This window comes from Candidozyma pseudohaemuli, assembly GCF_003013735.1.
Source record: "Candidozyma pseudohaemuli strain B12108 chromosome Unknown scaffold00024, whole genome shotgun sequence".
Taxonomy (NCBI): Eukaryota; Fungi; Ascomycota; class Pichiomycetes; order Serinales; family Metschnikowiaceae; genus Candidozyma; species Candidozyma pseudohaemuli.
Window position 1 is genome coordinate 66,051 of NW_020194458.1, and position 12,698 is coordinate 78,748.

The following is a 12,698-nucleotide window of genomic DNA, read 5'->3' on the forward strand; positions in this document are numbered from 1 at the left end:
GCTGTACCCCTCAGAACGCCGCAAACCAAGATAAACCCTCGCATGTCCAAGCATCTTTGGACCAAGACTGTCTTTGTTAAACCTCTAGGTAATTGGGGAAATAGTCACGCCGAAAACTGACCCATTGGGCAACACGTGCCCTATCAAGAATCGTGCTTATTGCTCGATGCAGACACCAGCCACGCGCTTATGCATCTATGAGGGGCTGCGGCAGTAACGACAGCTATTGTTCCGGGACTCGATGCATGGATAGAATGCCACGAATAAAAAGCCACAAAAAGTACGACAACAACAACTTCTTTTTTTGTTATGGGTGCCCCAGAAGTCATCGTGAGGGAACTGGAGGAGGTTTCGCTTCCGGAACAGAACCAGGAGCTCTATGACTCTGCAGATTTCGACGAGGCCTACATCAAGAAGGCCTTGGTTCTCAGCAACACCATCGACAACATCGGTTTCGGAAGGTACCAGTATGGGCTTTTCGTGGTGGCTGGGTTTGGTTGGTTTGCCGATAACGCCTGGCCCTCCGTCACGGCGTACATTCTTCCTCGTTTAATTGAGGTTGATGGAGTGCACTATCCAGAAGGCCGTTCTCCGTATCTTCTTTTGTCACAGAGCTTTGGGCTTCTTGCTGGGGCGGCGTTCTGGTCGATTTCCGCCGACATAATCGGCCGCCGCTGGGCGTTCAACATCACCTTTTTGTTCATTGGCGTTTTTGGCTTGTGCTCAGGGTCTGCTCCCAATTTTGCAGCCATTGGGTGTTTCTGCTCCTTGTGGAGTTTTGGCGTCGGCGGCAATTTGCCCGTGGATTCTGCCATCATGCTCGAGGCGCTTCCAACAAGCAAAAAGTGGCTTTTGACCGTCATGTCCATTTGGTGGGCCATAGGGCAGGTTGTAACGGCGCTCATTTCGTGGGCTCTTATATCCAACTACAGTTGCCCAGATTCAGACAATTGCTTGCGGGAGCAGAACCAGGGATGGCGGTATTTCGTCTTCACGCTTGGCGGGCTCACGTTGATGATGTTTGTGGCTCGATTTGTGGTGCCTGTTTTTGAAAGTCCGTCCTTTCATCTCGGCAAGGGAAACGACGAAAAAGCCGTGGAAATCGTCCACCGAATCGCCAAAATCAACCGCGAGCCGTGTGAATTGACGATCGAGGATCTCCAGATTGGCGACGAGACAACGCTGACTGAGGAGCCCAAACCACAGGGAAACGAGCTTCTCAAGTCCAAGTTGAGGAGGTACAACCTCACCAAAATCAGACAGTGTTTCGGGTCCAAGAAACTCATGATTTCGTCGAGTTTGGTGATCTTTTCCTGGGGAATCATTGGGCTTGCGTTCCCGTTGTACATGGCCTTTCTTCCGACATTCTTGGAACAAAGAGGTGAAGCTAACCAGCCACTCAGTGTTCATGAAACATACAGAAACACCTTGATTGTGGCAGTCTTGGGTATTCCAGGCGCCATAATAGCAGGCATCATGGTGGAGCTTCGAACAGGCAGAAAAGGCGTTTTGTTCGGTTCGCTCATTTTAACTGGAGTGGTGCTTTTTGGATCCACCACGGCGAAAACACCAAATTCGTACTTGGCATGGAACTGCTTCTTCAGTTTTTTCTCCAACATCATGTACGGAACGCTTTACGCTTATACTCCCGAAATCTTCCCTACCAAAATCAGAGGAACCGCTGTGGGTCTAGCTGCTCTGGCCAACAGAGTGTTTAGTATCTTTTCTCCCATCATCGCCATCTATGCGGATTTGGAAACGGCAGCCCCCATCTACACACCGGGAGCCTTGTTCTTGTTTGCAGCCGTGTTGGTATTGTTCTATCCATATGAGCCCCACGGCAAGCTGAGTTTATAAGTTAATCGTCCCCGTCAATCTATAGCGTCACAGGATTGCTCCAGGAACCCTCGTCCTGGCTGATTTTCGTCAACATATCGTCCAATCCGTCGTTGAAGTCGTCGGCACTGAACGACTTGTTCACCTCTTTCTTCACCTCTCCGTCGCTCTCGTCCTCCGAAAGAACAACCACGTCCGGCGTTTCTGTTCTTTCCTCTCTGACAGGCGCATCTTCGTCTATAATTTTGTATCTGTCCGTCTCGACCAACTCGATCTTGCTGATGCTGCGAGGGGTCGTTTTCACGAAGAAATTGAAGATGTCGCTGATGTAGAGCTGCTTCAAACCAAATTTTTCGTCACACAATGGGCATTTGTACAAGGGCGGCGTCCGGCAGTAAACTTCCAGGAAGAACATCTGCCCGTGCTCCGAAAACAGCGGGTACACGAGACCAGGAGCCTTGAACAGGAGAGCACCTTCGGAAATGAGCTTCTGCTGCTTGAGGAAAAGTTGCTCTAGGCGTCTGGAGTCGTGGCTTTTCAGCACAAGCGTTTTCTTCAAATGGTGACGTACGCCCGTGGGCATTTTGGAGAAAGTGCAGAAGTTGTCAAAATCGAAACACTCAAAATGACGGCACGTCGTGGCCTTCACGGGAAGCGCTATCTTCGTGGCCGAGTACGGATCCTTGAGCGAAAACACAATCTTGCCCACAACCTCCAAATCGTCCTTGTCGTCGCTGCCGGTATCAAAAAACGTATTTAGCTCTCTTTGAATGGCACACACCAAATTTGGCGGGATGTTCCTATAGCCAGGCGGCGCTGGCGACGATCGGAGCTTGATGGGCTTGTATAGCGTAGGAAGGAGCTTGTGCATGGGTAGAGGCGGCTGATACGGGGCTTTCTTGGGCTCCGGCTCCTTTTTCGGCGACGATATCACCTGTGTGGGCATGGTGGTCGTGGACGATAAGGCGTGGTTGAGTTCGTCATCGAGAGAAGAAAGATCCAAATCGTCATCGTCGAGAAGCTGCTGCGGTCTGGACCGTGCCGGTAGCATGCGGACCTCGAGAACCTCTAGTTCTGATTCTGAGTCGTCGTTCTGTGTAGCTGGGGGCACCTCATTAGGTCTTGGAGCTGTTCTAGCACCTGCAGCGTTTGCAGCATTCACAGCAAAATTCCCCGAAAGAGGCCAAAGCGGCGTGTTTTCCAGAATGTTCTGGAGCTGCGGAGCAATGTTCTGGTGTAGCAGGGCCACGGGGGCAGGACGTGGCGGTGTATTCTGGGTTTGATGGTGGTTATTGAGGTTCTGAGAGTCTGCCTTAGGTGGACCTTCTGGAGACGGATTTCCAGAGGCTTCCGCTGAGTTTGACGCCTTCAGCGACCCCCTTACACTACTTCTCGTTTTTGGACTCCGCTGGCCTTCAACGCTCCTCTCCTGGTTCCTCTCATTATCACCACTTCCAATCTGTCGTAGCCGAGGAAGCGAAATCGTCACGAGCACCTTATTTGTCACGGCGCCGTTCTCCACATCTGAGCACGTGCGGTAGCTCACCGGGCCCGTGTTTGCCAGTTTCGGGCCCATCACCTGGATTCTGGGCATGTAGTTGATGAATGAATCGGCGCGATGGAGTCTATGTGTACTGGGGTTTTCGGGGTTTGAATTCGGGGGATAGGGCTGCTTTTATAGTTTTTGGGAAAAAGGGGGGACGTGTGGTTCTGTATATGTTTGTAATGTGTGGTTTGCCCCTGGCGTAAATGAGTGCCTCGATGGTATGTGATATTGAGATGGTGCGGATTTGACTTCGCGTGGAGTAAGGTGGAGGAGGATCTACTGGCACATTTTGCTACTCACTGAATTTTATATGTTGAAGTTTTGGATCTTTGGCAAAACTTAACAAACGGGAGTCATAAAAGTCTTGCGTTCACAGGGAAGTGTGAATTGTTTCTAGGTAGTCCAGATGGCTGTGGCTAGCTGTAGCTCGGTGTACCGAAAGTGCGTAAGCTGATCGGAGCAAGGCAGAACACATCGGACACAAAAGGGAGATTTGTTTGATTTATCAAGAAGCAAAAGGGACTGAACCATCGATGGGGAAGCTTTGATCGTTAGAGCAGCTTTTGCCCAGGTTGCAGTACTCCATTGTCAATGGCTGCAAATCAGTGACAATCTAGAGCACTCACCGTTAACAGGGGCATCCGGCTAAACCTTGAAGATGGTTATCCCACAATTTGATATCTTGTGATCAAGCCCAAACGCGAGCAGCACCATAAATTTTAGGCGGTATGATCACTGCAACCTTACAAGGAAACAGAGCTTTGACACCAGAACGGGAGGTTCTTCTTCGGCGTTGCGACAACACTCTCGTACACGTAAAGCGCCACAAGAAGCCCCATGGCAGTACCCATAACGGTGGAAATGCCAAGGTTCAAGAAACTCAGCAAAAGAATGGCAAACGCAACAGGAACCCTCCAAATCACTCGCCAGAACTTCAGCACCAAGAACACCTCAGGAGGATCTCTGCAATCGTCAAGGAACCCGATGATCGTGATTGAAAGCAAGGTGACAAACAAACCTCCGGTGAAAAACAAGGTAAGCACGTAAACGTCTTTCTCTTCTCCAAGCACAACGTCAGTCGCCGGTGGACCCCAGCCGAAAATACGGGGTTCCTCGATTCCAAGAAGCTCACCTCCAGCATCAGCAGCAAGCACCACAGAGCCAATAAGCGGCACATGGATGTAGATCCAAGAAATGGCACGCGAAGCGCTATGGCGAAGTGGGTGGACAGCTTTCTGGGACGTACCGGCGTTGTCGTAGAACCAAAAGAGAATATACGCAATGACGAGGAAGTACATCGCTCTAGGGTACAATTTGGTGAAACCCACGCCGATGGGCGATTCTGCCGTGACTTTGGTCAAAAACTCGCCAATTGCAACGGTGTAGAAAGCAGCCATTCGCTCAACCTCGTGCTCGATATTGAGGGCTGTGGACATGGTGAGTTTGAGCATTCTTTTGGTGATTGGGTGGAACGCTATCGAAAAGGTGATCTGCTCCAAGGCGATAGTCACCAACGCCAAAATGACCTTGGTCTTGACGCCCACGAAAATCACCGGAATCCAAAGACTGCTCGTGATGACCAAAAACACAAAGTACAACCGCTGCTGCGGTCTGTGTTCGGGCACGTAGAAGGAGTAAAACAAGAGCAAAAAGGCCAATGAAAGGCGACAAAGAATATAGGGCACAATAGTAAAAGCAGCGCCTCTGGTCAGCTCCAAGACGTGTGTCTGCGCGTTTACAGACGTGGTCAACAACACCAAAATCCACAAAAGATACAACTTCTGCGACAAGTCCTCGTTGTAGTAGTAGTTGGTCACGTCCTTGATGTCCGCCCAAACGGTCCAGTAGGGTAAAAACACCAAAATGTACTTGAGAAGCGCGTACCAAGAGGCGTTTTCACACGCCTCTCCAGCGACCGAGCCGATGATGCCCACATAGATCAAGTCCAAGAACAACTCCGTCTTTCCCGACAGCCGTTCTCCTTTTGTCCGGTACAAGGTACCCCCTTTGAAGTAATTGAGGGCATGGGGTCTGATGAACCACACCGAGTCCCTGGGTCTTTTGATGTAACGAAAGTCGATTTCTCCGTACTTTCTCACAAAGTCGTCCTCGTTTTCTGAATCTGTGAGTTCTTCGCTTTGGGGCTCTGGAGCACCCACCAAACGCTCCAATTGGCTGTTTTCCTCGGGCATTAAGAAAAAGAAGTGGTATGTAATTTCTGGGGTAGATTGCGCTCCGTATCGTGCTGCAGGTGCTCTTCACGTCATATGCACCTCGGTTGCTTGAACGGAGTAGCATTCTGGAGGGTGAGAGAGACGAGGAGGGGGGTGAATTGGGATTTTGGCTTTTTGTGTTGGAGGGAGTACCGCTGTATTTATAGGCCTGGGGTGTTTATTTCTTTTTTGTTCAGTTTGAGGCGTGGGTCCATGGTGCGGCGGGAACTGCTAGTGATGCGATATAGGAACCCCGAGACCGTGAGTGATACAGAGGAGGATCCGGGTTTGGGATAGAAAGAAATTACAGTTTGATTTATGAGAGCTAAATCACCCATTGAAGTTTATGGAAGCCTCATTTTATGGTCTGTTGACGATGAAATCGTTAGTGTTCGGACCATGCGGCTGAAGAGTTTGCAGCCATTTAGGCTATATTTTTTGATACTAAGGCGAGGTCATAATTACGTCAAATCGCTCCGTTCATTGCACGCTAAGCTTCAAATAGGGTACTTTTGACGTTATCGTAGATTATATTAAGATTTATGGAACCATTGATGGAAGTACGTATGGATTTCAATGCAATACAGAGGAGTCCCGAAAGTAAAGCGGAACACCACAAAGGACGCAATGCTTTTCTTGAGCTTTAATTGAAGGAATGCAGTTGACAGGTTCTAGACATAAATATGGGTACTCGTTATATTGTGATTGAATTCACTTCAGTCCCTCCACAATTGCCCAGAAGGCTGTGACGAACAGACTCTCAAAGCTTCAATTTCCTTGTTCATCAAGTGAAGCGGTCTGAAAATACTTAATTCATGAAATTTTTGTTTGAAATTGTTCCTCAAAGAAGCAGCAGTACATGAAACCAACTTCAACTCCAGGCATATATGTACCTCACTGCCTTTAGAACATGATGCCTTGGATAAACATGACAGATCTTACAGAATGGAAATTTGCTGTAGATATTCCCCAAAAGAAAGCTAGAATTCTCAAACATTTAATCACCTTCGCCTCTCTCATTGGATGTACGACTGATTCCTGCGAAGTCGATACCAGAAATGTTGTAGTTCAAAGAGCACACGCTTTTTCCAAGCGAAAAACTAATACGAGAAAATAAAAGCAAAGGATCACTAAAAAAATGATCAATAAAAAACACTGTGAGATTCAAACACCATTACTACCTTGGACCCCCATATCACTGATGGGATGCGCATTTGCAACCATAGTATATACGCGAAACAGACTAGCTCAAACTTCCTTGACAACTCAACTAAAAGGGCTTCGTTATTTATATTCCGAAGTTCGACTACTAGAATTCCGGCCAAACTCCGGAAAATCCTGTGATACGTTCACAGGACCCTAACAATCACTTCTGTCTCATTTGCAGCCATCGCACTCCGACCACTACCCATAAAACACCAACCAAAACCCCCAGAACCAAAACCCACAAACCCAAAAACAATCCAACCTTAAAACCCCAATCCAACTACATCCTTCAAATCCACCCACCCACCAAAACCACCACAAAAACCCTCTTCATCCCACCCAGTGATATCCCGGTTCGCGCACGCCCGACCCACCAATAAGAGCGTCTGCGAATAATCCACTCCAAACCAACTACCATGAGCAGCAATCCCTGGGCCAAGAGAGACGCGTGGAGATACGAGGGTCAGTTCTCCCGCATCAACAGATTCAAGTCGGCCTTCCCTGGTCTTGGAATCGCCACCGTGGCCTTTTCCGCTTACTTGGTCTACGACAAGTTGATCAAGAAGCCCGAGGAGCACCACCACTAGATAGAAATACATGCATTACGGAATGGACCTGTCGAGGAGACATTGTACGAGGGGATGAGGAGAAAACAAGGAAAGTGTTGCAGTGGGGAAAAATTTGAAGTTGATCAAGGATGGATGGTGAAGGGTCTGGATGATGGCCTATTGATGGATCGTTGATGGAATCGACGAGGAACGGTGGTCGAGGAAACCGTTCGAGGTCTAATGAACGTTTTGATCGTGTTTTGAAGATTCTGTCTTAGTGCATCTCCATTATACCAGAACACTGACTGATTCACCTGCTGCACCTCACCCCAGACTCTGTATTCTACTCCATATTCTACTCTCTAGACTAAGCATTCGAGCGAAAAGATTGTTTAACTTTTGAACAAGTTCATTTGCTTTGGCGTTTGTATGTGGCCTTTTGCTTTGGCCTTTTTCAGTTATTCAACTACCTCTACGTTCTGTAATACTGCCTAACAAGCCTCTTGATCAAACCAAATCGACAGCAAATTCTGTCCGTACGGGATTTATTCAAACGGAAAGTTTCTGTGACGGATCTTGTATTCGACTCATTGCTTTGGTTTCAAGTCCACTTAGAGAATAAAATACCATGTCAATGCCATCAGTAAATCACCAGAACAGAGGGACAGAATACAAACCGTATTTAAGCCGTTTTTCGTTCCAAACCCAATTTTCATAAATCTCTAGAAGCATAGCCATCCTTCCTCCTTGTTCGCCTCTTCTTCAAAATCACTTTAATACCCAAAAAGCTTTATGTTCCACCACTAGCTCTTCCACCACCAACCTTCCCCAAAATGGCTCCAAACGGCTACAAATACCACCAAACGCCCTTTGCCCCTCCCTCCACTACACTCCCTCATGCTGATTGCTCTTGGCTATTTACAATGCTCCTTCACTCTTCAACCTCCTCCACAACAGTCGACTCCCAAATCGATCCCAGCGAGTCGCCCTCCGTGGCCGCCACCGCCTTGCTGCCGTCCCGCGTAGCCTCCCTAGCACGCGTCTGCTCAGCAGCCTGCTGGGTCCACACGTCCACAGCCTCCTGCTCCTTCTTGGTACCCCATTCCATGTTGGAAATAGGATAAACGGCGCCGAACATGGCCAGCTCCTCACGCAGCACGGTCAGGCTCATCTCGTCGGCCATACGCAACTGGTAGAACTCAAAACGGGCCTGGTCGTACGCCTCGAAAAGACTGTTTTTCGTCTTGGGCTGCTGCTTCAACAAATGCAATGTTCTTTGCACCACCAGCTCGCCGTCCAACGGCTTGTGCACCTGGAGCATGTGCGACCAGTCACATTTGGCGATATCCTGGCCGTCGTTCTCGACGGTGTTCTTGGGTCTGGCCAACTCCCAAGGATGTTGATGGTAGAAAACGTCTCTCAACTGGTCTTCTAAAAGCTTGATTTTGGGCACGGCGTTCACAGACGCATGTGTGTTTCTGCGCTCTCTGGGCGACGTTCTGGTGTTGTAGAACTGGCCCTGTTTCTTGTAAAGATCGTTCTGGGGGTCTGACGGTTGTCTTCCAGCATCGAAACGCTTGGGTCTTTTCGTCAAGTCGTATCCGGTGGGATGCAGGCCCACGGCAGGCACCCATGCGGGGCGGTCCGTGATGACACCCTTACGAAGAAAATGCGATGTTCTTTCGAGCACCCTGGAGGCGTCGTGCTGGATCTTCATGGTGTTGGTTGGAAAATGAAAAGCGCTTCAAATTTTGTGGTAGCGTCACGTGACCGGCTTTTTGGTGAATCGGTCTTTTGGGGAAAAATGGCTGTGGGAGGTGGATGGGGAGGGAAATAAGGGTCAAAAAGTCTCTGGAAACGCCAATTTATGGTGCTTAATGGGTGTTTGGGTGGACGTTTGGGGTCTTCTGGTGGGCATGTGTGTGCAGGAAAATCATCAGGGTACACCGTCAAATCGACAACCAGAACGGTGTAATTCAAACAAGCCGTCAAAAAATGTAAGAGTTTATTGAAAAGAGTAGATATTTTTTCCTTAAATCCAAATCTGCACCTCAGATCATCGTTCTCCAACACCATCTCCGAAGCATCGAGGTGAACCCTCTCTGCAGGCACCTACTTCATCTTCCATAACCCCCATCGTATTTCCACGAAAACACCCATTGGGGAATCAAGAACACCATATGTGCATTCCTTGAGCGTTTCTGACTTCAAAGATATCACTATTATTTTATAAGCTCAAAAATCGATCGATTGGAGTCCATCACTGTTGATCCTACAACAACAGGATGTCACCAAAAGCTACCCAGGTAGCGTCCACGCTACTATCCCATATTGAAAAGACATCCTCACGACCACTACTTTGTGAACTTTCAAAGAATGCCCCACTACGACCTTCCCACTTGACCAAAGAAAGCTCAAATCCAGAAGTCCAAAACAGAAGAGAAAGAATACGACAATTGCAGAACGAAAATGTCCATACGCCAAAACCAAGCTCATACACGTTCTTTCTAAAATCCCTATATCCTACAAGACGACTGCTAGCACGGCTTGAGGCACCCAAATCGAAGAAAGCCTTGGTGAACCATTCAACGTTGCTAAAAAGGTATAGCGAGCTTCCAAGCCCAGGTGTGGCATGTATGGAGCCTGAGGACTTCGAGAAGTTCATGAAGGAGCTTTTAAGGAGACGTGATTTCGTCAAACCGGGCCTTTTGGCTTCCCTGGTTGGAAACTACTATCTGCCCTTGCTGATGCTAAAAAGCTACAAACACCAATTGGAGCAGCGAGATGCACACGTGAAGATGTGCTGGAAAGTAGTGGAGGACGTGAAGAAAGCAGGAATTTCTATCCTTGAGGAGGAGCAGAATAGACTCATCTACTTGGGGTTCTTTCGTGACAGAAAGGACATCTTGGAAGAGATCAAAAGTGCCCATGCCTCTGCTTTAAAAAAGCTTGAACCCGATGTGGCTAAAAAGTATGCAAAGTTCAGAATCAGCCCGCCGCCGCTAACGTGGGCTGTGTATTGCAGACTCAAGGAAACCCTTCCTGCGAAGCTTCCTCTTAGTACTGTGAATGTGCTTCTATTTAGTGCATTAAGAAGTGAGAGTTTTGATGTTGTTGAGGACTTAAAGGCCATGATTAATTTTTCTGGAGCAGAGCTGCAGAAACTTGATCCCGACGGTGAGACCTTTCTGACGTTGATATACGGGTACACGGACTATGGCAAATACGAAACGGCATTTGAGTACGCCTCCATCATGATTGAACAGTGGCCACAGTTGGTCGATATAAAAGCTGTCAATGCCATAATTAACGCCCTTATCAAGACTGGCTCCGACAAAGAAGCCAAGAAAATCTTACAAGCTGTGACGTCTCAGATCACAAGACCCTTGGAATCTCAGGAGTGCTATCTCAAAAAGTTGACACCAAAAGATGACGAGTTATATGCTGCTGCTTTAGCTGAAGGCACCAAATACGGCACACACAGGGTCTTTCCCACGGAAAATACCTTCCTTCCTGTGCTCGATAGTTTGTGTTCTTCTGGAGCGTCATTCGCTAAAATCGAGCAGCTACTAGGAATCATGGAGCACACATGCCAGCTTCCGTTGACCACCAGAGTCTTCATCAAGATATTCGAATCCTTCAAAAACAACAAGTTCTCACTTATTGACGCCCAGGACCTTCTTGCCAAGGTGATAGCTCTTCACGATGCCTACCATGACATCAGCACCGATTTACGATTGAAGGACAAAATCGGCAAGCTCCACATGCATCCAGAAGTCGAGTCTTGGCTAAACCAGGCTATGGTTTCTGAAAAGGCCAATCTTCCCGTTGAACATGGCGCCTTTCTCAAGCTTCTGGACCGTCTTGTGCTGCTGATATACGAGGCTTTTGACGCTGTGGTGGAGAATCGTGATTTGGCTGGCCAGATCGCCGAACACAAAAACGGGCTTTTTGAGCAGCTCAGGAGAATCAGGGGAGAAGGTCGTCAGGGTGTTGACGGACCATCGACTGCAGAGCTCTACCGTCGTGACGAGGTGAATTATATCAAAAAGGGTCATCTCATTGATCTTCTAGATATGGTGAGCTGAGGGTTTACATGTAAATAGCCAGATGGACCAATGTTCGTCTATGTATTAATGCAAAATCGAGCGGAGCCACTGATATAATGTTTATGGTAAATGCAGACACAAGAAGGTGATTCTTGATATGGGGACCTTGTGTCTTGTCGATAGGCTGTGGACAGCTCGACCCACTTGGAAGTGGGCCCACGTCTAGGATGCATGAAGTTTGGAAGACTGGGGTTGAGCAAGTTGAGCATCCTGATCAATGGAGAGTGAATTGTAGGATCCAGCAACAGGAACAACCGATGGCACCTAAGTGGAGGCTCACCTATGCCGGTATCAACGAAGCACAGATTTCCTACAACAAGCCTTTCTTTCAGAATGTATCTCAGGAACCACCTCTTCAAATGACTTCGTTTCCCTCGACAACTCCATATCAACCTCCACCTCTAGACCATCGCCTCCTTGTCTCCACCAAGCTCTTGACCAGCGTAAGCCGCACGAATCGCCGCCTCGTTGGCCTCCCTGGCCTCGTCCTGGATCAACTCCTCCAAATCGTAATCGTAGTTGTTGGGATCCACGTCGTTGGCGATCTTCTCGGTTCTCTTTCTCAAGCCAGGCTGGTTCAACTTGATCAGAACAGGCATGTCGTCGGCGGTCACGTTCAAACGCTCCTTCAACGCCGACGCACGTGCCTTGAGCCCGTGCTGCTCCTCCTGTTCTCTTTGTCTTCTCAACTCTTCGTCTGGAGAAATGTAGCCGTATCCAGCATCGGAGTTTTTCCGTTTTGGTTTGGCTTGCTGCTGCTGCTTCTTTCTGCGTTCGAGATGGGTCAATCCTGCAGAGTAGGGGAGATAGAGCGAAATGGCGCAGAAAACGACGGCGAGGATGATGAGCGGGATGAACATGGTGATGGTGTAGTTGAGATGAGTGCGCAGTAGATGTTGTGTGATGGAAGAGGTTGGGGAAAGAGGAGGGAGGAAAAGAGGATTTTTATTTATTTTATTTTTCAAGGCACTAGGCTGCTCTTGAATTTTTGGATTTTGGCTTCCTTTTGTTATTTTCTATTGTTTTCGATTTGTTTGCGTGGTGTTGTGGATGCTGATTGTGGGCAGTTTGCAACCATGCACGGTATTCTCAGGATGTCACCATCAATGATGGAATGCAACGAAATACACGAAATTCAAAAAGTCGAAAAGTCAAATATTGTCGAAAGAAACGTTGGATACAGCGCTTAAGAACTCTTTCTTAAAAATTGATGGTTTGAATTGCGTTGCCGTTGATAAGT

The 12,698-nt window shown here is 48.1% G+C and overlaps 6 protein-coding genes across 6 annotated transcripts; 2 read left to right on the forward strand and 4 right to left on the reverse strand.

Annotated features, from left to right (window-relative positions):
- Positions 1-309: 309 nt before the first annotated feature.
- On the forward strand, positions 310-1,849 carry C7M61_005254 (MFS transporter; the record flags this gene model as incomplete). Its single annotated transcript, XM_024860561.1, has 2 exons — positions 310-1,796; positions 1,846-1,849. The coding sequence occupies 2 exons, from the start codon at positions 310-312 to the stop codon at positions 1,847-1,849; spliced, it is 1,491 nt and encodes a 496-aa protein (XP_024711285.1).
- A 27-nt stretch (positions 1,850-1,876) lies between these two features.
- FGR3 (Fgr3p) lies at positions 1,877-3,430 on the reverse strand (the record flags this gene model as incomplete). Its single annotated transcript, XM_024860562.1, has 1 exon — positions 1,877-3,430. One exon carries the CDS (start codon positions 3,428-3,430, stop codon positions 1,877-1,879), a length of 1,554 nt encoding a protein of 517 aa, XP_024711286.1.
- Positions 3,431-4,125: 695 nt separating this feature from the next.
- C7M61_005256 (uncharacterized protein) lies at positions 4,126-5,574 on the reverse strand (the record flags this gene model as incomplete). The annotated part of the gene is made up of 1 exon (XM_024860563.1): positions 4,126-5,574. The coding sequence occupies one exon, from the start codon at positions 5,572-5,574 to the stop codon at positions 4,126-4,128; it is 1,449 nt and encodes a 482-aa protein (XP_024711287.1).
- A 2,706-nt stretch (positions 5,575-8,280) lies between these two features.
- On the reverse strand, positions 8,281-9,066 carry C7M61_005257 (mitochondrial 37S ribosomal protein mS23; the record flags this gene model as incomplete). The annotated part of the gene is made up of 1 exon (XM_024860564.1): positions 8,281-9,066. One exon carries the CDS (start codon positions 9,064-9,066, stop codon positions 8,281-8,283), a length of 786 nt encoding a protein of 261 aa, XP_024711288.1.
- A 568-nt stretch (positions 9,067-9,634) lies between these two features.
- Positions 9,635-11,437, forward strand: C7M61_005258 (uncharacterized protein; the record flags this gene model as incomplete). Its single annotated transcript, XM_024860565.1, has 1 exon — positions 9,635-11,437. One exon carries the CDS (start codon positions 9,635-9,637, stop codon positions 11,435-11,437), a length of 1,803 nt encoding a protein of 600 aa, XP_024711289.1.
- Positions 11,438-11,859: 422 nt separating this feature from the next.
- On the reverse strand, positions 11,860-12,318 carry C7M61_005259 (uncharacterized protein; the record flags this gene model as incomplete). The annotated part of the gene is made up of 1 exon (XM_024860566.1): positions 11,860-12,318. The coding sequence occupies one exon, from the start codon at positions 12,316-12,318 to the stop codon at positions 11,860-11,862; it is 459 nt and encodes a 152-aa protein (XP_024711290.1).
- Between the last annotated feature and the right edge of the window lie 380 nt (positions 12,319-12,698).